This window comes from Drosophila biarmipes, chromosome 3R (assembly GCF_025231255.1).
Source record: "Drosophila biarmipes strain raj3 chromosome 3R, RU_DBia_V1.1, whole genome shotgun sequence".
Lineage (NCBI taxonomy): Eukaryota > Metazoa > Arthropoda > Insecta > Diptera > Drosophilidae > Drosophila > Drosophila biarmipes.
In genome coordinates, this window is record NC_066616.1 from 28,840,582 (window position 1) to 28,867,149 (window position 26,568).

At 40.2% G+C, this 26,568-nt stretch overlaps 3 protein-coding genes across 4 annotated transcripts; 1 reads left to right on the forward strand and 2 right to left on the reverse strand.

Moving 5' to 3' along the window:
* The first annotated feature begins 963 nt into the window (after positions 1 to 963).
* Positions 964 to 9,371, forward strand: LOC108024776 (synapsin). The gene is made up of 8 exons (XM_050888761.1): positions 964 to 1,156; positions 4,626 to 6,151; positions 6,397 to 6,734; positions 7,373 to 7,536; positions 7,596 to 7,667; positions 8,876 to 9,019; positions 9,075 to 9,179; positions 9,309 to 9,371. The coding sequence occupies exons 2-8, from the start codon at positions 6,057 to 6,059 to the stop codon at positions 9,369 to 9,371; spliced, it is 981 nt and encodes a 326-aa protein (XP_050744718.1). The 5' UTR covers positions 964 to 1,156; positions 4,626 to 6,056.
* LOC108024777 (tissue inhibitor of metalloproteinase) lies at positions 8,737 to 18,540 on the reverse strand. 2 transcript variants are annotated; one of them, XM_044092823.2, is made up of 5 exons: positions 18,325 to 18,540; positions 10,192 to 10,394; positions 10,044 to 10,129; positions 9,650 to 9,868; positions 8,737 to 9,587 (listed from the first exon to the last, which is right to left on the reverse strand). In XM_044092823.2, exons 2-5 carry the CDS (start codon positions 10,322 to 10,324, stop codon positions 9,393 to 9,395), a joined length of 633 nt encoding a protein of 210 aa, XP_043948758.1. In that variant the 5' UTR covers positions 10,325 to 10,394; positions 18,325 to 18,540; the 3' UTR covers positions 8,737 to 9,392. The 2 variants fall into 2 exon arrangements, with proteins under 2 accessions (XP_043948758.1, XP_016950382.1); XM_017094893.3 differs by having other exon boundaries at positions 10,192 to 10,397; positions 18,325 to 18,539.
* Positions 18,541 to 24,669: 6,129 nt separating this feature from the next.
* Positions 24,670 to 26,556, reverse strand: LOC122818597 (uncharacterized). Its single transcript, XM_044092821.2, has 2 exons — positions 24,905 to 26,556; positions 24,670 to 24,849 (listed from the first exon to the last, which is right to left on the reverse strand). Exons 1-2 carry the CDS (start codon positions 26,186 to 26,188, stop codon positions 24,838 to 24,840), a joined length of 1,296 nt encoding a protein of 431 aa, XP_043948756.2. The 5' UTR covers positions 26,189 to 26,556; the 3' UTR covers positions 24,670 to 24,837.
* Positions 26,557 to 26,568: the final 12 nt, after the last annotated feature.

The window sequence follows — 26,568 nt, forward strand, 5'->3', positions numbered from 1 at the left end:
CTTTTTGGCCACATCTTCGTTTGTTTTGGCCATTTCTACTATGTCCGCTGGTTCTGGCCATTGAAAGCACTGCCGGACCGCTGGAAAAAGTATTTAAGCCATGGCTTTGGCGCCCAAGCAACAGCTCTCTGGGTTTTGGCCCAGTTGCTCTCTCTATTTATATCATTCCGCCACGCTTAGTGATAAAAATATTACAATGTGCGTTGGTATCTAGGAGTGGAGTCACTGAGAAAAAAAAACTATCTTAGAAAAATGTATATAAATGTCAAAGAACCGCCCAAATAAAAATTCTGAATAATTAATTTTTTATTGACATTAAAACAAATATTTTATATTTTATTTAAATTTTTTTTATTTATAAGTTTAGTTCTTAAATCAGAGATTTATTATTACACTGTAAATACTGCCATTTTGCTTAAATACAACCAATATGAAAGATACATAACCGTAAAATATTTTGTAACATTTAAAATCTAAATATATCTCAAAGTAATACGGTAAAATTAAATTCTTTAAGTTCAGAATATTTGTTTTTCAGTGCATTTAGTAGTGGTGGTTGCTGGCGTTTGTAGCGTAACGCAGACTTCAATGAATCGATATGCCCGCAGGTTTCTCCTGCTCAGGCATGCGCACTATCTTTATAGAGGGTGGCGTTCGGCCAGTGTTGGTAAATGCCTCAAAAATAACGGTGTATTTCAAGGATTTCCTGCAATTTATCAATGAAAAGTTGTAATGTTTAAAAGCCAAGTTATAGTACTTTACCAGATTATTCTATATTTATCATTTAGATTATTTTCTTACTAATAATTTACACTTTAATTATTCTTACTCTCTCTTCTAAACTCTCTTTGTGTAACCAAACTCTCTCTCGCTCTCTTTGAGTACCCACATGCCTTTACATTCGCATTCCTTTTGGTGGGAAACTCTTGGATGAAAAGCCCACTCGCTCAGTGAAAATTTCATCACCGTCGTTGACAGTTCAGCCAAAATTCTCTAGCTCCGCACAATTCGCCCAGCCAAAATCTCTAAATTATCTAAACTACATTTTGTGCTCACTTTTGATCATTCAAAGTCATCGCTCCACGTTCATTCGCCATTTAAAGGAAAGCTAAAGCGCCCGAGCAGGAAAATTCCAGTGGATTTCTAGCTTTTTTCGGTAAATGAAAAGTGCGATTGCCAAAAAATCGAAACACGGCTGAAGTGAAAGAAGGAAAAAAATATATATGAAATTTCTGTATCAGCTAGTCAGCGTTGTTTGCACCGAGTGTGAATGCGAGCGTCTGTGTGGATTTGTATCTGTGTGCGAGTGTGGGTGTAAGTGTGTGTGTGCGTTCGTGTCTGTGTGAGTACGTGATAAGCGTAGACAGACGCCGTAACAACAAAAACTGAGGCCCCGAGGTTAGAGGGGCACCATCGCTTTTATTGAATTACAAGTAAAACAAAGAGCGCGACTTAGCTGGCGATTAAAGCGTCCTCAAAGGGGGGAGGAGGTGGGCTGTGAAAGGGGGTCTTAGGTGGGCGGTGGCAACCTGATAACCCACAAACCCACTGCCAGCGGGAGCCCAAGAGCAAACAGTCCTGAGTGGTGGTTTTGATACTGCTAATTGCTTGGGGAAAATTAATTAAAAATCCCAGAAAACCGAAAACTATTTGCCACTGGCCGCCTGAAAGTAGGCAACACAAAATTGTTTACACTTTGGTTTAGTTTTCGGTTGGTTTTCGGGCTTAGACATTTCTCTAGAGAATTTAAAATGTATTTGGTTTTTCAGCTCAGATATTTATGTAGAGCAGAGAAGACAAGTTTAATTTATGGGATGTTTGTCCCACTAGGTATACAAATAAGTTTAAAGAAAATATCCAAAGCGGTGTCTTCAGCTGGGTAATCTTGAGTGATTTATGGATATACATTTACGGACAATAGAATACATTTGAAAATAATATATAAGCCTATTTAAGTTTCTTTTATCAAATTATAATACATAGGTTTTAAAGAAGAATGGTACTCTTTTTTCAATACCCCATAAGACTAAATTCTCTTTTTTAATGAATATTAAAAAAAATTCTTTGAATGGTTATAGCTGGCATTTAAGCAAAGATAAAGTCATTAGCAAAGGCATATATAATTAAAATAAACCGTCCACCTTTATTTTAAGAGCTAAAGCCCTTTTTTATTTCATGAACTTCAAGTGGCATCAACTTTCTGGCTTTGCTAAAAGCTGCAAAAGTCTTTGACCCCGGACGGAAATAGCAGCCGCAATTTGCGTGAGCCAGCGCCCCGATCTAGACTGAAAACGGTTGGCATTTTTAATTACCATCGAAAAGACATTAAGCCCCCGTTCTTATGACAGGCCAACGCACATATCAGCACAAAGCATTCCCTGGCAGGGAAAAGCCACGGGAAAATGGGTTAAATGCGGCTGCAGGTGCCGCAACTCCGGATGGAGTTTCCTTTGAACCCTTTCTCGCATTCCATTGCATTGCAGTTTATGTAAGCGGTTGACAACTGCTTAAGCTGCCATAGAAAAGAACTTTAATTTGCCACTGACGTTGATGGATTGTAGTGCAACCATGCCGAGCCACCCACAAGACGAGGGTTAAGCTGGGCTATAAACTTTTTCCGGCACAGATTTGTGCAAAGTTCGGGGAGGAGAGAAACATTCAGGAGTAGTTCCAGCAAGCCTCCGGAAAAGTGGAAAACCAACCCGACAGCCGAGACCCTCAACACGTTACTGTGATTATTAATTCAAAAACTTTTCACACACACACGAAGCACGAAGAACTCTCAGACAACATGGCGTATGAAAATATCATGCCAAACACCGAAAAGGCAAAACAAGACTATCGATGCTAGACTCTTATGAATTATGTAAGAAAAGCCAGAAACTTAAGGGCCCTGTGCCCGACTTAATTTGCCAACTAACGAGGCTCAAACAGCAGGATAATTGAATAAGACTTAAAGTTAGCTGAGCTTGTTTACCCAAAAACCGCCTAGTCATTGCTGTTTTGGTGGGCCAAACAAACAATGGAGGTGCCCATCAATAATGAAATCGATTAGTCTGCCTGCCTGCGAGTTAGCATGTCTGCGTTGTGCGCTGAACTTTGACATTTTAGAGCCAAATGCCAAATGTCATGCCCGTTAAGTTCAGCTTTCGCACAGCTTCTGAGCAGAAAGTAAGCCAACAGACTGAGCGGCGTCCCCTGCGTATACGTAATCTGCTTAGCCACAACAACTCATTACAAGATCTTATGTCATGAGTTTCGGGGGCGAGGATTGGGTATACCGATTTTATTGGCGAAAAATTTGATAGTCTCCTGACTTTGTAATGAACTTCAACAATGTATGTGCATCTCATTCGAGCCACAAGGACATTTTCAACACGCTACTCCTTTTCCCAGCTCATTTGTATGCCTGAGCCCCACAAAAGTAGGCTACGAAAAGTTGCACAATCGCCTTGAATATTTTAGTTATGATAAGTGAATCAGCATTTCGCCGACCCCCTGGAGACCCATTAACGCAATTTTCCCGCACTTACCCGGGGACCGCAGAGAACAACAAAAATGGAAAAGGTTGCTGATTTGTTTAGGTGTTATTTACATACAACATTTGGTTATTTGGTTGCAAATGTTTCTGATTTTTTGCTATTGCCCCGGGATGTGTTTGTAGGGGTTGTGTGTGGAGTTGGGCGGGCTGTAGTCGCAGTTTGTTTGGCATGTCCTAGATAGCGGCCACTGCCAGTGCAATGAACCAAAAACAATGTTTGGCTTGGCAGTCGACGGCAGAGGAGCAGAAAAAAGAGCAACAAAGACGACAGCCAGTTGTCTCCCGGGATGTTAACCAGTCGCTCGCCCATTCATTCAGCCATCCAACCATCCAGTTGCCTGGACATCCTCTGCCTGATAGCTGTCCCAGTTGATTTGCTCTTTGTGTTTTCCCTTTTTTATTTCAAGTTACCGAACCGGGAGAAAAGGCGGCCAAATAAAGGGGTTTCCAGTTTGGCGATGGAAAGGTGTGCGGAGAGGAACCTTCAGACCCGGTGGATAACTCCGCAGCAAGTTCACACAAATATCTTTAAAATACCTTTATGTCTCCTTGACTCGCAAGTAAAAATCGTACTTGAAGATTTCACTGATTTTTGTTATATTCTTTAAAGGAACCATGCCATTTTCATAATGGTATATAGGTTCTTTCAAAGATTTGGTGTAGAAATTCTTAGTTAAATGTAACACAATCGTGTTTATATGGGTATTACACATTTCCAAAAGATTTTTAAAGTACACTTAAATACCGAATCCGAAAAATATAATTTACAATGTTCAAGTTTAAGAAGATATAGTATCTCTTGAATAAAGACATTATAAAATAGAATATTTTTTAGTATACTTTGGGCATTTAGGGAGGTATTTCCCAAATAGAAAGGAAAATTACTTTACTTGCTTTGGAAATTTTTTAAAAGTGTTTAGAAGTTAGAAAGTTTGTAATGTCGACAAAAGACTAGTTACTAAAATGTAATTTAAAGTTCTTTGAGTTGGGGAGTAAATCATCATTAAAGTGGGATTTTCTAAGATCTCTCTGGGATTACACTACATTTGTGTAACAGCCTAATTCTCCTTAATCTCTATTGCAGACCAAAGTAGCGCCCACACAGCCTGAGAATCGTAGCAAGAACGTAGAAGCCCTCAGCGACAACGGAGGCCCACTGTTCGACTTAATTGTCGACCACTGTCAATATTAGCGCCATCGCAACTGCTGGGTGTGGGCGAATCTGCGCCCCGCCACCGGTAAGACTGTTCCGAGAGCCGATTCGGGCCCTATGAATACGAACTGCCATCACCACCAGCTCGGCTTAACTCTGGCACCCACAGATATCACACTCTCACATATCTTTGGCCTTGCTTTGCTTTCATCAACAAATTGCTTTTCAGTTTTTCAACACCCAGCCATCCATCTCTCCTTTTTGAGTTTTCCCACCGAGTTGGTCCCTACGCATAAACACAAATTGCCCCACAGGCGGTCGGTGTTCGGTTTGGTTTGTGTGTGCTGGGGACCAACATTATAATATAGGGGCTGAAAAGTTTCAAGTGACACTGCTGTAGGCCTGCGGGCCACGATAATAATAAAATACATACAGAACGCGCCAGGCCGTTTTGGCCACAAGTGCCTGACATTGTTGACTTGGCCCGAAGAGCTTGAGAGCCAACCTAAAAATCCGATTGATTTCTGGCATTTTGCGCCACACAAAAGATCCTTGCAAAAATATAGTGGCCATTTTTGCGCTGGCCATTGTCCTCGAATGTCCTTGCCGCCTGCACCTGTTGCCACCGAAGCTCAATTTCAGCCCCACACTCCGTTCGTTTTTATGTTCCGCACGTGGTGCTTACTTTAATTAAAGTTTAATTTAATACACCTTAATTGCTGCTTTTAATAGCATTTTAGTTTTCTCTTAGACCGACACTCTCTCTGTCCGTTTTTCAAACCCACACACTCACGACATTTTGCTAAAAGCATTTATGCAAGTTTTGTAATTTCATGGTCTACTAAACTCATTACTGCAACAGTTTTGTAAGTGAATTTAAACCAAAACCAAGAGAGTATTTTGTACTAATCATTAAACCAGCTGACATATGAAATTTGAAATGAGTTTTCCACAGACTTCAGTACATTACATGGCGACTGTGTAATGTTTTTTACGATTTTTACCATCTTTCACTGTGAAAATGCACATTCGAAGTGACAAAATTGCGCATACGCCGCATAGCAACTCAATTAGGGAAAGTTTTTAAGACAATCAGGCTCAAACTGAAAACTTTTTTGGCAAACTTTGCCCACACGTAATCTCATTAGCTGTATCCCCTGGGATATGGTTATATAAGGGGACAAACATATCTGTTGAATGCCTTATTTTATGTTTGTGAGACGCTTTAAATTACTGTATGCCTTAATGTTCAATGTCTATGCACCATAAATATCAGAAAACAACTATTGTGAATGCCCAAAATTAAAAGCACTCTAGCTAATTAATTGAATAATTAATTAATTTGTGTTTCGCTTCGGTTTAATGCGCTGCGTATCGAAGGAGCCGAAAAGCAGCACCCTGAATTTCTCGTCGTTCAAATCGAGCTTCACTTCCAATGTTAATTTCCTGAAGAGAAGGTAAAGACCTTAAAAAAGGAAGTGCCACCCCGAAAAGGGGTGGCCCAGTTGAACGAAACTAATTTGGAATTTCATATGTTCGTCTATTTCTCTGTTTCTCTCTCTGTCTCTTCTCCTCCGGCGGTGCTTTTGTGCCACCCTTATATCACTTTTGATACCATCCTTCAACCTGCACCACCCACCACTGTGGGAAACCCACCAAACCAATCACTCGAACACTTGAATACACCACACCCGCCTAACAGATTCAGCTCGGGAGACTTGTCTTCCGAGGTAGACGATGTCGATCCGAACAGCCTGCCGCCGGCGGCACGTCCCATCCAGGACCAGCCGACGAAGCCGCCGGTTGGGGGTGGAGGTGGACCGCCGAATATGCCGCCACCGCCGGCTCCCGGCCAACCGGCCGGAGCTGCTCCGGAGCTGTCGCTGAGCTTTGGTGCCGGCAAAGCCCCGGCAACGGCGGCTCCGGCACCACCGCGTGGTGTCAGTGCGCCGACCAGTCCGGCCAAGTCGCGTGAAAGCTTGCTGCAGCGGGTGCAGAGCTTGACCGGCGCTGCCCGGGATCAGGGAGCCTCCATTTTGGGTACGCTTGGCTCGGCACCTACACTCAGAATAATTTACCAGTCATACCAGTCAAACATAACCTGCCTAGACATAAACATATAATCGTGCTATATCTCTTATACATTAAAAATATTTATGGTATACTGTGTATTGTCATCAAATTTGATATAAATTTATATGTTTATTGTTGATAATCCATGTAGATATTGTTTACATATATAGCTATTAGAAAACCTTTACCAGTTCCCTTGATATCAATCGAATTTTTCTAGAAATATTCATAAGTAGACCGATTATATCTAAACCTGAATTTAAACATGTGTCCATTTAGTACAAACTATTTAGCCCCTTTAAAATAGTCTAATAATTATGTTCTTGATATAAAGAACTCGTAAGAAGTTGTTTGGGACATCAAAAACCTCCATTAATTAAAGTTAGACAAACAAATAGGTTTCATCGAAAGTTATATTAAAACAGAGTTCCTAAAACCACCAACAAATTGAAATACTTTAAAGATCGTATCTCTAATGATGTTCTGTAAGCCTTAGAGATAACCATCTTATACCGGCAGAGATGTATCTATGACCTTTTTCTGAGTGTAGGGACTGTTAAACGGTCTCTGGGCATGGAAATGGACTGACATCTAACCCCAAACAGGAGCGGCGGTCCAGAGTGCCACACAGCGGGCTCCGGCTTTCAGCAAGGACAAGTACTTCACGCTGCTGGTTTTGGATGACCAGAACACGGACTGGTCGAAGTACTTCCGGGGCAGGCGATTGCACGGCGACTTTGACATCCGCGTGGAGCAGGCCGAGTTCAGGGCAAGTACTTTCGCATTCCTCACCCGGTAATCGGGGTAATTACTGTGTGTCCTCTGCAGGACATCACGGTGGTCTCCAGCGCCGACACCGGACCGGTTGTCACCATGGCCGCCTATCGCAGCGGCACTCGGGTGAGTTGTCCAGGGCACTGGAAGAAAATTTATACAAATATGAAGAAGGAAAAAATATTTTCCCTTTTAGAAAATATATTTTTGTTTTACTAAACTTGATAAATAATATTGAAATATGTTACATATATATATAAAATAAATGTAATATATTATTATACTATAGAGACTAGAGTAGATTTAGATTAGTAGTTTTTCCCAGTGTTCCCACCTGGGTAGTTTGCGCTTAATTGGTGCAATAGCACACTGCCCAGCAGTCGTAGATCCAACTTCTCAGCCGGGGATTTCATTGTCCGCCAGTGTTCCGCAGAGTAAGAGGAGCATTGAAAGCGTTTGGCCCAAGGACGTGGGTGGTTGGGAGCCTAGTGGGCGTCTTAGGGTGGCTGGGTGATATAATACGGCGACCAAGGAGCATTAAAGAGCTGGCAGTCTATCAACAGCCTTAGTGCCTTTTCCCTTATTTGCGTAGCACTGAGGTGGACACTCTGGCGCTCCATTTCCATTTGTTTATATCAAGTCGTTCTGTTGACTTTACGATGCTGCTGTTTCAGCAATTGTGGGTGTCACTGGCAATGAAACCCACTTGTAGCTGGGCAGGAATAAAAATAACGAATACGAATACAATTGCCAACTATAACACACTTGTGTCTGTCAGGAAATTAGGCGCCAACTGAATTGCGAGTGAGGAGCTTTTATTTACTTCAAGGTGTATTTTATTTACTTCAAGGGGAATGTTAATCATTTAGGGCCAAGTGAAATGGATTTATACAACATTTCGAGGAGGATTGACAGGATGTTTACCTTCTATGCTCTAGAAATTCAAATTTTACTTCTTTTACACCGCCTTTCTTATTTTTATTGCTCCCAAAAGTATGCAACACAAATAAGTGTTATGACGCAAAATGCCCACTCGACAACAGATGGCGCCAGCTGATCATTAAGGCCATTGAATGGGTTATTGAAATTGATTAAATGTTTATTTTTGGGCTTAGAAACAGAATAAATAAATATTTTAATAATTAATGATATATTTGCTTACTTACCAAGGGTTATAATTAAAGAAAAACTGTAGTTCGGTTTTCTAAATATATATTTTTCGTTTTTAAAAATTACAAACATTTTTTCAGCGTTTGGCCTTCTAAAAGCTAATTACATTTTCTCATTACAATTTAATTTTTATATATTTCTTTTGGAATATCACACCAAAACAGGTCGCGCGTTCCTTCCGGCCGGACTTTGTGCTGATTCGCCAGCCGCCGCGCGACGGATCCAGTGACTTCCGCTCCACGATCTTGGGCTTGAAGTACGGCGGAGTGCCCAGCATCAATTCGCTGCACTCGATCTACCAGTTTCAGGTGCGCACTATAGCTTTAAACTCCCTTTCGAGCTATCATTCGATTCCTTCTGCAGGACAAACCCTGGGTATTTTCCCATCTGCTGCAACTGCAGCGACGCCTCGGACGCGACGGCTTTCCGCTGATCGAGCAGACTTTCTTCCCCAATCCACGAGATTTGGTAAGTGTGCACACGGTTTTAAACACATTAAAAGCTAGACACTAATTAAGTTTGCTTGGTTACAAGTGCAAAGGCATCAATTAATAAATAACACATTAGGCATAACGTACTTATTAAAGCTCTGGACAGGGGGAGGCGGAGAGAGACATGGCATATAACAAGGACAAGCGGACGGGGAGGGACTATCTATAGGTGTGTGGGGATTACGGGCATCTACGGATTGCTCAGGCACTTCTTGTAGAGTTGCGTGCGTCGCCAGGCGCAGCGGGAAATCAAGCCATTGGGCGTCTGCCTCCTGTGCGGCATGCAGGCACTGTAGTCCGTCTCGCACTTTGCGAGCGGCGACCACTTGCAGCTGTCCGCGTAATTTGGGAACCGGAAGCACTGTTGTCCAAAGCAAGGCTGTACCTGGTGAAATAAAATCATAGTTGAGCAGAACTTTCAGTGCATTGGTTCTGCCATCTACTCACTGTGCAGTTGGCGCCCTTGGCATAGCCACCGCCGAAGCCGTGTCGCTCTGTGATCGACATCTTGGTGTACTCCTTGTAGTAGGCGCAAAGGTTCAGGGTCGGCAGCCTTCCCGCAACGATGTAGACCTTGCCGAGCTCCAGTCGTGCCCCACACATCGACTCCTCCCCGGGCGTGGACAGGCGACCATCGCGCAGCATTCGACGCGCCTCGGGAGTTGCCTAAAGAATATATAGTTCAGATGAGCCTTCCAATTACATACTTTAGGATGAATTAATGGTGTCTTATTTTTGAGCTAAAATAATTGAAGTGCATTTTTCTAATGTGTATGTATTTAGAACAAACTCTTTAAGATGGTTAGATTATCTAAATAGCTTCCCTGTTGCGCGTGCTTACCTTGTAGGTGCGCTTGATGCTGACTTTGTAGGTGGTCCTGCCCGGCTCGATGGTCTCCGATTTGCGGAAGACTCGCAGCTGCACCACTGTCGATGGGGTGTTGGAATTTATTTATTGCACTCTCCGCCTGAGATGGGTAAAAACTCACCGTAGTCCGCCTGGGCGAAGTGCGTCTGTGGGTGGGCGGGCTGGCACATGCAGGCGTCCACTGGGCGCCCGTAAAACGCGAGGACGGCGACCAGGACGAGTGTCAATAAAGCGCAATGCTTCCGAGAATCCATGGCTGCGCCGGTTTCCGAGCTGATAAAATGACTTTGGCTTTATGTCGCCGCCAGTGAGAAACCAAGATAACTACTGCAAGGGAAGCGGAAAATGAGGAAAATTGAGATTGCTTTTTGCAACCTTACGAAGGCAATGATTTAATGGGAAAAGACGTATAATCTGCTGCTGAAGGTCACGGAGAGTTTAATTATGTCTGTCTTACTTATGTCATTTGGCTTATCAATGGGGGACAGGCGGCAGGCAGCCTTCCATCAATCCGGCCATCAATCCGCTGCTCAATTATGCATTTAATATATTACACATACGCCCAGTGTGTCAGCAATTAATCGCACTCTCTTGGCACTCCAAGCCGGGATCATCAAGAGCATAATGGGCCAAAGACACTTGATTGGCAAATCCCATCCATCTTTATTCCGGCTCAGGCCCTAAGCCTCGAGCTGTACTCCCCCTCGCAGCAATATTTTCATTTTAGACTTACGCAAAGACGTTTCAGCTGGCAATTTAGAATGCATAAATCGCACAAAAGTAGTTCAATTGCCCGGGCATTTCAATTGAAAATTGTTTATGGGAAATTCATAGAAAAACTTGAGACGCACAAATCGAAATCCATTACAAAACCGCACAAATATCGATGCGATACCACACGATAGATGCACATGGAAACCCGTATGCAGTGCTCATATATGTATATGCCATACCCCCATATATTAACGCAAAAATATTGTATAATATCGAGAGTGGAAAAGGCAAGGCGGCAATCAGCGGCAGCTCCCGATTCAGCGTTGTTGTCGAACTGATCGACGCAGATAGTCAGGTTCCATATAGACAGACCTATGGCCATATGCCTATCTATCCAGGCCTCCCACCCTCCTTATGTGCAACGTCTACGGCCCGGCAATGTGGCAATTAAATTGGAATAAAATTGAATTAAAAGCATTTTGCGGAAAAGCCTCTGGAAAACACACGCATCGAGTGCGGGGAAAGCGGCAAATGGGGCGGGGAAAGCGAGGAGCGGACCTGGGAGGTGGCTGTTGCTATTGATTGAATGCAAGCCAAGCAGGCAGGAGTAATGCATCAAACTATTTATTAAGTGGCAGCCCAAGTGGCGGCCAGACAAGCAGACGCTGGCACTAATGGGTTAAACTGGAGCACACACTCTGGAAAATAGCGAGTTCGGCGAGAGATCACCCTCTGGAGGTCGTTGAGTAAACGGTTTTCTAACGATAGATTTATCAGTCATTATTTCTGAAGGCTTTTCTCATTGGCCGTTTACAATGTAACATTATTCTTGTTCTTATTTTTATGTTATTTATTAATGTTTTCTAAGAATTTTACAAGGCAAAAGAGTAGCTAACCCATAAATATATAATAAATCCAACGAATTTATATCTCTGAGTGCACTCGGAAGATTTTGCTGCTAAGAATATTTAAAAATATTATTGTAACCCAGAATTAACTCTACATTTAAAAGACTAAAATATTTATATTCTGTTTGTTATGGTGTACAAATTAAAATTTCAAATAAATCTATTTTGTTGATTTTTTTATTAAAGACAAATAGGTTCTTATTACAGGGATTTGAGTTAAATTTTTTCTTGGGTGACAGGAAATTTCTAAAAAAAAAAAGTCGTCAGAAATAGAGACAGTGTCGAAATGTCATGGGAGAATTTTCCGTGGAAGAAAAGCTCGACATGTTTTCCCCGACGCAGTGACACTTTGCCCGGCAATTAACGGCGCGGATTTGTTTAACAAACAGCCCGACAAGACAGTACTAGACGGCAACAAACATTGGGGGAAAATCGAGAAACAAAAAAGCAGAAAAACAAACAAACAGCCGGCCAAGGAGCAACAAAAAGTGGCACACACAGACAGACGTCATCAGCGTTTAGCAGATAAATCAAGTTGAGAGCCAATTGGCAGCAAGAAAAGCGTTTCAGAGGCGCGGGAAATTCGCACGATTTCATCGGGCCTTTGGGGACCCCTCTCTTTGTCTCTTTATTTCTATATGCACCCATGGCTGAATGCACAATTAGCCTGGTCATATATCACGCAGGCCTATGCAGCTTGGAGCCAAATGCAACAGAGTTTCCCACTTTTCGTTCGGCTGGAAAATGCTCCCCGTGTTTGTTGACAAGCCTAACACATGTCAATTAAATGTTATATATTATGGCACACGGCGGCCACTGGAACGTGCCGCATTCGACGTCACTTCACGCCTTTCCACGCCCCTCCTAATTGACACACTTGTCTGCTCTGAAGTTCTTGTGTCCTCGCCACCATCATCGATGTTGACATTTGACACTGGTTTCAGTTTCCAGCGGCTGCAGGCCTGCCACTCAAATATGCGGGCTACCATAGGAAACAAAGTGAAAACAATAGCTGTCCACAATTTCGAAAGAAATTAACTCAAACATCGGATCGGGTTCAATTGCCATTGATTTCCACTCTGCCCTCGGGCCACTTAAAGAATGCCGGGCTCAGCAAACTGGGCAATGTTTATGGACAAACATGGAAACAATGTCGTTCTAAGAGGGTAATAAAAAAATATTATTAAATTAATAAATGTGTATTTGTAGGATACAGTTTCCAAAGTTGGAAAGCACAGAAAAAATGTATAGATATCCGAGAATTATATTAGTATTCGTACAAACATGAATTTTAAAGTTTTTTGATAGCATGGAATTTATAAATATTTAAACTATAATCTGCCATAATCTATGAGATTTATATAAAGAAGAAATTTATGATCTGCCAACATTGTCAATTCTATAAATTTAAAATATATAAATACTTAAATACATCTGTTTGACAGACCTATAAGCCCATTAAATACAACTGTTACAGTAACCATTGTTTTAAATTTTCTCGTTTAAATCATAGTTACTGTTGGCAGTATATATGAATTTAAATCCTGCCCGAAAGCCATTTGGAATTATGCAAATTTTCTGATTAACACTGACTAAGACAGGTAGATAGAAGGCAGAAACCAGAGGTATTTCCCAGGTGTATTCAAGGGGATTTGCTAAGGTCAGACATGAAAAGGCCAAGGCTCGAAAATAAGGCAAAAATGGTGGAAAAAGGGTTCACAAAAAGGATTTTCTGGCCACCGAACTAAAGTAGCTAAAGCGCTTTTGGTTTGGTCCACCGTATTTTTCTCGGTTCGCGGAAAACTGCGCCAAATTGGCTCGCCAGCCAAAGCCGCATAATTAATGCGATTTTGGCTGCCGTTCGGTGTTTTGGGAAAGTGGCAAATCTGAGCTGGCCAGCGCTAGTTATCCGCTGAGAGGTTTGGTTTATGAGCACTTAATTGGGGCCATTAATACGGCTGCTAATGCGGAGTAATGTGTGTGTGTGTGGACGAGCCACCAAAAATTGACAGCCGGCGGCACTTCGCATAACAAAAGCCTAAATGCATCGACATAAAAGCGTATTTATAGCTCTCGGATCTTGACTCTATAAAGCACTGCACGCTCCCCCATTTACGATGCTTCATATTTTGCGCCTCCAAAAAGGGCATATAAAATTGTGTCCAATTGGATCTGCTTGGAAAGTCTTTAATTGCACTCGCGAGATTGATTTACTGTGTCGTTTTGCCTTATAAAGTAAGGAACAAAGTGCCATAATAAGCGTAACTGGGTCAGTTCATATCTAATTACTTAGTCGTAGATGCAAATTTGCTTGTACCTTGTCAGGGCTCAGAAAGTGTCCACTAATATTGTTAAAAACGACACCCTTGGTAAGATAATCTTATCTTATCGATTTATGTATTAAGTTGGGTCAGTTCGTATCTAATATCTGAAAATTTGCATATACTGTGTCAGGGATCAAAAAATATCCACTAAGTATGTTAAAAATTACACCTTTAGTAAGATTAAGTACTTTATCTGATGATAATATACAGAATTTTTATTAGGTGGATCATTACTGGCTTACTAACTATAAGGAAGCCTTAGTCAATATATGGGTCATTTGTTTACATAAGATTATACTGACTTTTCCTAGGGTAACTACAAATAAAAGATTAAATTGGATTTTTTTTGGTAATGTACTTCAGTTAAAAACAATAAAATTCCATTACTCAGTAGCCAAAAATTCGGATCGAATGACAATATCGTTCACTTTTCAGCGGTCATTTACTTTTCGATATTGCTTTTGCGGCGTTTCGTTTATACTTGTTTGCTATTGCCGATTGACTTTCTAAACAGTTGAGAATGGGTTCGTTATGGGATCAAACTGCGCAGTCTGGAATTTGATTTTGCCATTACAACGCGATGATGTCACTTTTTGGTGGGAAGGCGGGAGCAGAACCTATCTATAAGCCGAGATATCTTTTAATTAGACCACAGAAATATTTGCCTTGCAATTGGGCAAACAACTTTTAGTGGGTAAACCAAGAGCCTCGACTCTCCAGCTACTTAATGCCGTCTCTGCATTTCTGCAAATTTTCCTAACGATGCTGGGGAAAAACTTTCTTTGGCCGCCGGGCATTCGGTCGACTGCCTTTTCCTTTGTCGGCAGGCTTTACAACAATGAGGGAAAATTAAAGGAGAAATATCAAAGTCACGATCGGGCAATGGGCAATGCCATAATCGGCCCGGGATCAATGCGGCCCCAACAAAGGGGCTTATGAAAAATGCCGCAGCCTGATCTTTGAACTCCGAATTTTCGCTTTGCCAAGAGATATTTCCAAATAGTGTATGCATTACAGATAAAGATCCCCACTATTGGCATTTACATGCACTCAACGACACCTGAATTGCGCATATTTGAGCCGTGGAATTCGAGATGATAAGAACCACTAGTGGTTAATGGCTAATTGAATCATCGCCAGCTGTCGGCAGCTGGTTGACAGCTCCATTCAGGTGTGACGAAATCTTGTTTGGCAGACAACTATGCCAGAGGAATGTGGGAATGTTCGGTGCCCCTTACGCCTCATTAAGCCTTGCACAAGTATGCCGGCCAGCCAATCTGACATCATTGCCCCGAAAATAAGTCTTACGCAGCCTCTTCGCACTCGTTTTTGGCCACTCTCGACTGCAGTTGAGCAAACAAACACAAATTGCAAGTCCAAATTCGTCACGTTCTTGGGTATTTTATTTTGAAAAGCCCAAAACCCAAAATTAAAGAGCGAAACAGTAACGGCACACAGTGTCTGGCGGCAAGAAAATAAACAAACAGGATGCGTAACGTAAATTTAATTAAAAATGCTAATGTGTTTCGAAGGGGGGACCTCCGAAGGTCTGGGGCCTGGACGCGCCTCACATTGCATTGGCGGGGCCATAAAAATATAAATCTTTAATGAGCAAAACCCAATGCTGTTGCATATAGAAGACCGCAAAACAAACACAGGCATATATGTTGGCAAATAATATTTGTGGGCTCCGGATGCGGAATACAATGGACTCCACTCTGTGTGGGCTCGCATTTCGTTATCAAATTGCAAAATTTGCATAAAAATCAATAAACTGTGCAAATAACCCCGCTGGCAGCCGTTCAATTAAAGATTAAAGCGATTTTCTTTGACAATGCCGAATCGCTTTTCGTCAACTTGGCTGATTTATTTCAGCATAACAGGGCTCCATTTGCGAGCAAGTGACAGATCTTGTTAAAGACATTAATAAAATGGAGAAAAAGGAACAGAAAAACAGCGGGGAATCTGACAAATTGACGGGCCAAGGCCCACACACAGAAATCTGAAGGAATTCTGGGACCAAAACGAACTCATTGTCGATAAATTGTCGCCTGACTTGTGAAATTCACGCAACATCCAGACGACTGGGGGAGAAAAGTTATTAATGGAAGGCAATACCAAAGGTTCTTTGTCGCGCTGTCTTAATTGTACAATAATATTTAATTGCAAGATTTGCACAGGAAAATTATTAATGGGCCCTGGATGAGCCGAATGTGGGTGTGTCGGCATAAACAGTCCCGAAACCAAAGTATCTGTGTCTGAGTCGGCAGCCTTATAAGGCGAACTGTCTGTCTTACTTTTTTTTGGGTGGTTTAAAAGCATGCACCTTATATGGGGTATTGAATGATGTGCGAGGGAAAAGTTGCAATCGTCGCGACGGTTATGACAATTTTATTTGCGCGGTTTTTGCGGCTTTTATGCGATATCCACAAAACCACATCGATCGAGTTCTCGGAATTGCTGGCACAAAAATATAAACCTATAGGATATCAACATGGGAAATATATTGTTTAATTTATTACACCATTCAAATTAGGTGAAATTTAAGATCGAGAATACTAATTTTTGAAAAAACGTAAATGATTATCACCAGGTGTTGGCACACTAACGGTCAATATATTTTTCAGACAAATTGATTGTTAAATTGTTTATACCACTTTAGAGGGTATAAATGCATCACTTAAAATCCAATTTGAGATATGGTAAGCATTTAAGATCAAGAATAGCCAGATTAATACTGCAACTTTGTTAATTGTCAGAGAGGAAACTGCAGAAATGTTCATTAATTTATAGGGGTATGCAAAATAATTAGCGGATAATCTCTATTAATAGCCTATAAACAGTCGATGAAAATGTTCAGTGGCTGACACACTGACATTTAATATTAATTAACGTCGAGGCAGTCATTGTTTATATCTGTGTAGCCTACTAACCGGGATTTCGCTACCTCAATAAGTGGGGGAGATAATCTACAGGTGCCATATGTCAATATATGCAACAAGAAAACAAATAATAAATTCAAAACAAAACATGAATTTTACTACGATAACAATACCATATTGTGTATCTGCCGGATAACGTAAAAAATAAAAGTCAACTTGGCAATTTGTTGAACACTTTCCCAGAAAAGCGAAAAGCCAATACAGATAAAAGCTCATTTAAATGTCGCACAAACAGCGATGAGCCAACGGCAAAACCAAAGTCAAATGAAGGAAAAATTATGAATATCCAGGCGAAACAATGTGCGTTGTTGTCGTGCCAAAAGAAAAGGGGCATGGAAAAGCACTTGGAATGCATTTCCACGCATTTCCCCTGGGCAATTTCCCAAATCCCGAGATTCGCTTGTACATTTTACGGGTTTCGTGTGCGGTAGCAGATGAAAATATTTGATGTGAAGACATTAAATATTTTTAGCCATTAAATGGCCAATGCCAAAACACACATGACGTATGCGTAATATGGAAACACCTCTGCCTCATTTTCCTTGACATCCAAGTCTAAGTTTAATACCTAAACATCACCAATATGGCTGGACTTTACGATCAGACGATATTGCACAACCCAAGCGACTTGTATATTTTTTAATGGCTACAGTTTGTTTACAAATTGGCGACATCAAAAACTATTAAGACAAATCGAGAAGAAAACTGGGGACGCTCCAAAAGAGCTGGGAAAACAGATGCTCAGGCAGGCAAATAAAAACAAATTATAAATAAACGCAAATAAATAGAAATGAGCGTTGGGTTGGAAAACTGTGTCGCTGTGTCAACGTCGCCACATTTCCCAGCGCGCGTTTTAAATAGCCCGAAAAAAACGCGCCCGAGTCGCGCGTTTTTCATCTTCTAAATGCCAAGCAACTCTAAAACTAAAATAAAGTTGGGCAAACACAGCTCCGAATTTTGGCCTTTGAATAGGAGTTTGCTTTTTTTTTTGGGAATTCGCACCTCAGGCTTTCGAAAGCAGCAAACAAAAATGCAGGAAAATGGGAAAAAATTGCGAAATGGAATGGGTAATTTAATTAAAATATCTCCTTTGACTTGAAAAAGCCACTGGCAACTATTCCCATTATTTCTTCTTTGAGATGAAAACTTTTTAGAAATTTAAACACATATGAAACTCCCAAAAAAGAAGTGTTATATCCTAGAAGAGCTGTTTTTGACAAGTGGAAAAATCAAAGAGTAAATATAAACGTTGAACTAAAGCTTTAAATAGTTTTGCAGCAAATAATGGATTTAATTTACACAACATATACATAATTAACTCGCTTTTTCTAGAACCAAAATTAGCAAAATAAGCCTAGATTTTTACCTTTAAGTAGCACTCTTTATTTTCTGTATGTAACCAGCACTTCAGACTTTTAAACACTTGAACCCGAAGGCACGAAAAATGGGTAAAAATCGTTTTATGTATTTTCACCGGCACTCGCACTTTATAGAATATATATTCCCGATCTCGCGATTTCTCCGTCGCCGACTCTGTGGCGTTCTAGCTCGCTGCGCTTGCGGTTCTGCACTGAATCCAAGTCAACCGATTCGTCTGTTTTCTTAACCGAGGCCCCGAACCCGAGTACCCCAAAGATCTCACTCAAGTTGCTCGGGAAGCGAGAGATCGTATCGATGGGTTGAGAGTCCCCAGATACATATATACACAACTTGAGTGTTTCGCGCGGCAGTCGGGCGATCAAAAGCGCCATAAATTCCCCGTAAATGAGTGGAAAGTGAGTGGAGGAGAGTCGATTGCATTTTTCTTGGCATTATTTCACCTTGGCAGCTTTATTAATTGCGTGCAGGGGCCTGGTTTATGCTCTCGGCCATAGGCATAGTCGTAGATACTTGGCGCCATGGCCGAAATGAGAGAAAGATATTGCCACACGAAACCGCACAGAAAATAGCGCATCTGTCGTACCGCAAATCAACTAATAACTTAGCCATGCAGCTACGTAGAATCGCCGGCCATCCAACGATCCCACTTCCACTTCCTATGGCCATGTGGCGCACACACGTGCTGCCGCTCCGGTCATGCCTTATGGCGTACTCCACGCTCCACCTACAGCACGTTGCCATAATCTGCATAGCCGACCCGCTAACGCCACCGCACTGGGGCCTTACACCAGGAGAAAAAGTATCTCCACTTAAGTCTAACCTGAGATATATTACTATAATTTAAAATTGTTCATCAAACTACTACTAAAATATCCATTTTAATGTGAAACATACCTAATAAATATCATATCATATGATAATGGATACTAAAAAAAAAGAAACCAGATATATTAACTACTAAATAACTACTAAATTATGTAGAAAAGTATCAAATTAGGCAGTAATCATTAAGCTTCAAAAGAACCGAGCATTTAAGAGACTTTTTAGGATCAAAAAGGTGGAACACTTTGAAGGCCATTAGGAATACCATACTTTGTGAAAAATTTGTCAAATATTTTAGGGAAAATCTCTTGTAGTTATAACCAACTTAAATGTATAAAAGGTAGTTTGAATTAGCTTTTTATTATGATAATTTTCTTGATAACATATTTAAAAATTTTATTTTCGATTATAAATGCTGATATCTACAGGTCTTTTATTTTTCCTGCTGCACCCGTACATGGCTTTCTCAAGCAAAGACCCCCTTTTCCCCTATTAAACCCCCTCAGGGCACCACGGATGCGTCACAGTGCATATTTTAAGTTCGCTGATATAACCGTGGAGCAGGCCTCTAGACAGTGGGCACTCAGGCGGAATACGTAGCAGCTTCCAAGAATGCCGGCTATGTGGGGGTGTGACGTCTCATTCTCCGTCCATAGTCGACGATAATGTCCATAACCGAACCCACATCCAGCGCTGATATACTATATGTATGAACATTGTTTATATTCATTGAGAGATTTCTCGCACTCTGTTGTAGGGGGCTTTTCTTTCAGCACGATAGCCTCTCATCGGCGGCAATTGCGACAATTCTTCGCGCTGCGTCACTTTTGTTATGCTTTTCTTCTTGGCTTTATTTTGATTTATTCACCCCTATCAATATTCGAAATTAGGCCCATGTGTTTGCTTCTGATTTATCAACTGTTTAAATACGCTTCTGGCAGTGATGATTAACAAGCATATATAAATGCAATAACCATGAGCAATGCAGGAAAATTAATAAAATGCGAATTAGTCAAATGTTTGAGGGCAGTGCTTTGTAGATTTTACATATTAATATAGCAATTTGCATACGCCACTGATGACGGCCAGGCATTTTCAGTAAATAGCCTGGCTGACTAATAATCGAGGATTCTTGGAAATGGGCAGGCAAATCAAAGAAAATTTCCAAGGCCAGATACTTAATCGGAACTCGAGGAAAAATAACCAATGAATTTGGCACTTATCCAATGGATTAATAAGCAGCGCTCTCATTATTTCCGCAGCAAATAAAATAACAAAAGCCAAGAGCCTGAGTGCCATCATCAACGTATTGTAATTTATAGAATTCCAATCAGACAGCGAAAAACGTATTGTGATTGCCTCGGTATCTTCATTCGACATACTGAGAAAAAAGTTTGTTGGGATTTATTTAAAATGCAGATATCTATATCTCAATCTTACAATATTTAATAAAATACGTAAATCATTAATTCTAAAAAATGTTTTTGTTTAAAAAAACTTCTGTACTTTTATATTGACTCTATATTAAATTCCTTTAATATGAATATTTAATTAACTGATCATTTTAAGGTCGGAACAAAATGTATTTCTATAAAATAAATTTCTATTATAATATACTATTATATATTATATCTTAAATGGTATAAAAAATATATAGCAGTATAAACTGTTACACGAATTAAATAACTTTATTAGACTTGACCGTTCTCTTTTACTTCTTATTCGCAATTGCCTGGTTTTACATAGCGTCGGGTTTAACATACGATTACTTGAAGTTGGCTGCGATCAATATCGATACTTAACATTATACCAGAGTTGCCAGATTGGTCGCTTTATCACAGAAGATACTTGTAGATGCTAGAGACTATTGAATAGCTAGCCGTTACATTCAAATACTAGTTAATATACACTTACATCGAAAGGTTAGAGTTACCTATACATATACATAGCAGAGTTGTACATAGTTATACTTATAGCAAGTCACTAATCCTACTACAATTCGGCCATCCTGACTGGTTGATCACCTGATCAAGACATATTGACTTAAAATTTATGCCTATTTTATCTTTACAATATATAGATACTTAAGTGGTATTTTCTCGTTATAGGGTACATTTTTATTTCTGTTTTTTAGCTTTTTTAGTTTTTATCCAATGTCTTAAATTTTGCGCACTCCAAACACCTAAATAAGGACTACGTCCTACTTGAAAACCTTCGACGTCTTTTAATAAGAATCTGTCATTGCGCATCGCTTTTGCAATCACATATGGTCCTTTATGTTTGGGAATCAGTTTCCTAGCAGTTCCAACAGTCGAGTCAAAATTTTTCACCATTACATAGTCTCCTTTTTTATAATTTCTAGCCTTTACTCGACTTTTGTTATACAATTTTTCATTATAATCTTGAACTTGCTTTTGGTGGGCCTCAGCTTTTTTCCTTATCTTTGTTAAACTATCTAATTTCTTATTTTCATTTATGTCCTCTAGCTTTTCCTTAAGTTCATCCACAATCTTTCCTTTTTGTTCTACTCCAAACAGCATTTTACTCGGAAGTTGTCTTATACTTCTGTGCAACGTATTATTTAAAGCATGTTCTATTTTATCTATAACATTGTCCCAGTATACACCTTTACTTTGATCAACTAATTTTGCTATCATTGGTCTAAGGCTCCTGTTAATCCTTTCAACTTGACCATTGGCTTGTGGTGAGCCTGTGGCTATCTTGATGTGCTTCACATTATATTCTTCCATGAATTCTTCGAAGTCTTTAGATGTAAAACAACTACCCCGGTCTGAAATTATGCATTTTGGCCTACTATAGGCCCTAAAGTAATCTTTCAATGCCGTTATAACCTCCCTAGTGCTTGTTGATTTAGTTGAATAAAGTCTTACAAACTTTGTGAATCCGTCAACTACCACAAAAATGTGTTTTTTTGCTCTTGACGAGTCTACTGGACCATAATGGTCAATGTGTATTAACTCGAATGGTTTGTTTCCTTTGGGAATACTGTGCAAAAAACCTTCTCCTTTACCTGATTTTGGTGAAAACGCTACACACTTTAAACAATTTTCTATATGTGCAACGCACTTTTTTTTTAAATTTGGAAACCAATAAGTTTTTGAAATTATGTCCATCATTTTATCTCTTCCTATATGTCCTATTTCGTTGTGGTATTTATATAGTACCTGATCTTCCATTTCTTCTGGCACATAGAATAGTATCCTATCGTCATTTGCTTTTCTGTACACTACCCCATTTCTCATTTCAAATAATTTAAGTTCTGCCTTCTCTAAAATCGTTTTAAGCTTCTTAATTTTTAAATCCTTTCCTTGACAGATGACTAAATTTTCCTCAAAGCTGTTGGTTTCCACTATTAGAATATTATTGTACCTGCTGAGAGCATCCACATGCTGCATTTTATTTCCCGCTCTGTGACATATTTCAAGATCATAGTTTTCCATCTCCAAAGCCCATCTTGATATCTTCGGGTTAAGTTCTGCTTTATGGAGTGTTAACTTAAGTGCAATACAGTCGGTTACCAATTTTACATGTTTCCCTTGCAAATATATCCTAAATCTACGAAGAGCATAGATAACCGCCAAAGTCTCGAGCTCAAAACTATGTAACTTAGCCTCATCTGCTGTAGTACGCTTAGAGAAATAGAACACAGGATGTAACTTGCCATCATCTTTCCTCTGCAACAGTACAGCACCAAATCCTAGAGCGCTTGCGTCACAATGTAATTCCGTATCGTCCTTGTGATTATATAACGCCAGTACTGGTGACTCAATAAGTTTTTCCTTTAACGTGAGAAAACAACTCATCTCTTCTTCACCAAATTGAAATGGTTTGTCCTTCTTTAACAAGTCATACAAAGGTTTTGCTATTGTAGAGAAATCTTTTATAAACCTTCGAAAATATGAAGAAAGTCCCAAAAAACTTTGTACTGCCTGAACCTTCGTGGGAACTGGAAAATTTTTTACGGCTTCAATGCCCTTATCATCTGCCCTAATGCCATTCTCAGAAATCAAAAATCCCAAATACTTTATATTTGCTTTCAAAAACTCACATTTATCCATTCTAAGTTCTAATCTGTTCTGTGTAAGCCTTTTAAAGATTTCATCTAATGTTTCTAAATGTTCATTAATATCTTTGCTGGCGACCATTATATCATCCATATACACTACTACTTTGCTTTCTCTAATCATATCATCGAAGATTTTATTAACAAAGCGTTGAAAAACAGCTGGTGCATTTTTGATACCCATTGGCATTCTTAAAAACTCGAATTGTCCTAGTGGTGTTACGAATGAAGTATATTTTACAGATTCCTTATCAACAAAAACATGAAAATATCCATTTTTAAGATCTAACTTTGAGAATACTTTTTTGTCAACTAATTTATCTAATAAATCATCTATGTGTGGCAGAGGGTAATTGTCTTTCAGCAGTGCTTTGTTCAGTTTCCTATAATCAATGCATAATCTAATCTCACCTGTTTTTTTCTTCACTAATACTATCGGAGATGCAAATTCTGATTCGCTTGGTCTTATTATCTCACTTTTCAAATATTCGTCTAGTAATTTTTGAAGCTTGTCCTTTTCTGTATATGATAATCGTCGAGGACTGCAACTGAAAGGTTTTGCATTATCTAGACATAGTTTCATTTCTGCTCTAATCATTGGTTTTTCAGGTCTAGTTGCTTTCACATAACTGTTTTCCAGTATTTTTAAGAAACGACATTGTATTTCATAAGTAGTGCTTTTGTCCCAGTTAAAATCTATAGTTTCGCTGCTTGTAAAGTCGATATTAAGTATTTCGGTTTCAAAATTTTCAATTTCCAGTTGCTCATTTGTACCTGTAGTCGTTGGTTCTTTAATAACCGTTTTCTGTATATTTTGACTGTATTGCTTTGCATTTGTAAATTCAGTTGTTTCACCGTTAAATCTCATAACTGTCTGATCAATATCTTCGTTATTTTGCCTTGTAACTGTTTGACCTCTGCCTGTACTATTCTGTCCCATAACTGTTTGACTTACATTTTCACTATTTTGTCTCATAACTGTTTGACCTTTGCTTCTACTGTTCTGTCCCATAACTGTTTGACTTACATTTTCTCTATTTTGTCTCATAACTGTTTGACCTTTGCTTCTACTATTCTGTCCCATAACTGTTTGACTTACATTTTCACTATTTTGTCTCATAACTGTTTGACTCGTTTCTTCATTACGATCATTATGATTTTTTACGACTGCGTGTTCTGCCTTTAAAACTTTAGTCGGCAATTCCAAAACATTATCGGTTAAACAGTCATCTAAACACTCAATATTATGATTTACTTCAGCGACGCGCAAAGACAGATCCCTAGCGGCAATCGTTGTGTCCATTTTGGTTGTATCTTCTACAGTTATCATCTTTAAAGTTCTTAAATCTAAATTTAAATCACAAGCTTGCATAAAATTTCTACCCAAAATCACATCATGTATCATAGACTCATTGGCGACAACTGTTAAGTTAAAGTAACATTTTATTGTTCCTTTTAATACAAAACATAAAATTTTTCCGTAGATTTGTAATGGGCTTCTATTTATACCAAAATATTGTTCTTTGACTTCATGTAATTGGGCCTCTCTGGGCAACAAAGATATTTTAAGCAACGAAATTGGACTGCCAGAGTCTAAGATGCATGCTGTAACCATAGGAGATATAATTTGACTGTCAAAATGGATTTTAATATACCTTACATATTTATTTACAGCATTTCCCTTTCTTTCCTCACATTGGGCTACAAAGTGGCCATACTTGCCACAAGCATAGCAGGATCCTGGATTCCTTGCTGGTTTTCGACAATCCTTAGCGATGTGTCCTCTGGCGTTGCAGTTACTGCAGCGGAATCCTCTGGTGCTGCTCCTATTCTTGTTGAGCTCCTTTGACGCCGACTCATTTGACTTATCCAAACGGATACCAGCAAACGCACGGAGAATTTGCTTCGGATCTGTGAAACATTGGATCCGGGCCTGATCCCGCAAATTCTGTGCTGGTATTCCCTCGACTATCTGGTCAACCAATTCGTCTGGATCAATGTTGATGCTGCTTGCCAGCATTGTCTTTGCCTCAAAATACACCGCGAACTTTTCGCCATAATGCCACTTCAAGTCCTCAAATTTGCGTCGCGCCTCTGCTTTGGACAGTTTATCGCCGAATGCTAGGATCAGCTGTTCCAACAGATTCTCTGCCGGCTCCATAATACGCGTTGCATTTGCATGCAACCAGCGCTGGGCGATGCCTTTTAGTTTAGCCACAATCACCAATTTTACGCACACTGCATCCAAGTTGTACATTTCAGCAATGTTGCGTACTTGCTGGGTCCAAACGTTTGCGCAAGATGATCCATCGTAATCCATGATCATTTCTTTGGCAAACGAAAGTGACAAACTTGGCGATTCTGATTCTTTGTTTACAACTGCCATTCGTCGTTGCTCAACACCGTTGCCTACATCGATATCGGTGCCGCTATCGATATGAGCACTTCCATCAGCGTTTGGTATTTTTCCGCTCACAGCTTCCTGGAAGTTTTCGCATTGAACTGCTTGCTTACCTCCTGCTTGATTGCAGTTTTCGGGCTTGCTGATGACGTCATTGGCAACTGCTTGCGACGCAGCTCTTACTTGCCCAAGAATGTTCTGGAGCTCCTTTCTTCCAGCTTCGATTTCAGCGCGTATTTGTTGTAGCGACGATACTCCTTCGGCCACGGCAGGAATCTGATCCGACCTAGGGTCGGCATTCTCCGCAGAGAAATGCTCCCCCAAGTCATCCTCTAGATCAAACTCCTGAACGTGCTCAGCCGAGTCTTCGTTTTCAGCGTCCAACGGCACTGGGGACTCCGGGCGAGTTCCACGAACTAACGGGTCCACGCCGTTTAGTCGGGCCGCGAGTTCGGCCTTATTGCCGATTGTCGGCAAGTTCAGTGCCGCCAACCACCGTTTGAGCTGGACGACCGTAAATTGTTGTGCATCAATTAGATCCATTTTATGGGTCAGGACCACTTCTGAAGTTTATAGCAGTATAAACTGTTACACGAATTAAATAACTTTATTAGACTTGACCGTTCTCTTTTACTTCTTATTCGCAATTGCCTGGTTTTACATAGCGTCGGGTTTAACATACGATTACTTGAAGTTGGCTGCGATCAATATCGATACTTAACATTATACCAGAGTTGCCAGATTGGTCGCTTTATCACAGAAGATACTTGTAGATGCTAGAGACTATTGAATAGCTAGCCGTTACATTCAAATACTAGTTAATATACACTTACATCGAAAGGTTAGAGTTACCTATACATATACATAGCAGAGTTGTACATAGTTATACTTATAGCAAGTCACTAATCCTACTACAAATATTC

Excerpts from the sequence above, each read along its gene's own strand:
- LOC108024776 (XM_050888761.1), top strand. The coding sequence starts at position 6,057 with ATGCGCTGCGTATCGAAGGAGCCGAAAAGCAGCACCCTGAATTTCTCG. Across the intron at positions 7,668-8,875 it reads CCTATCGCAGCGGCACTCGG|GTCGCGCGTTCCTTCCGGCC; the intron begins GTGAGTTGTCCA and ends ACACCAAAACAG. Across the intron at positions 9,180-9,308 it reads TCCCCAATCCACGAGATTTG|GGGGAGGCGGAGAGAGACAT; the intron begins GTAAGTGTGCAC and ends AGCTCTGGACAG.
- LOC108024777 (XM_044092823.2), bottom strand. The coding sequence starts at position 10,324 with ATGGATTCTCGGAAGCATTGCGCTTTATTGACACTCGTCCTGGTCGCC. Across the intron at positions 10,130-10,191 it reads CTTCGCCCAGGCGGACTACG|TGGTGCAGCTGCGAGTCTTC; the intron begins GTGAGTTTTTAC and ends CCCCATCGACAG. Across the intron at positions 9,588-9,649 it reads CCAAGGGCGCCAACTGCACA|GTACAGCCTTGCTTTGGACA; the intron begins GTGAGTAGATGG and ends TTATTTCACCAG.
- LOC122818597 (XM_044092821.2), bottom strand. The coding sequence starts at position 26,188 with ATGGATCTAATTGATGCACAACAATTTACGGTCGTCCAGCTCAAACGG.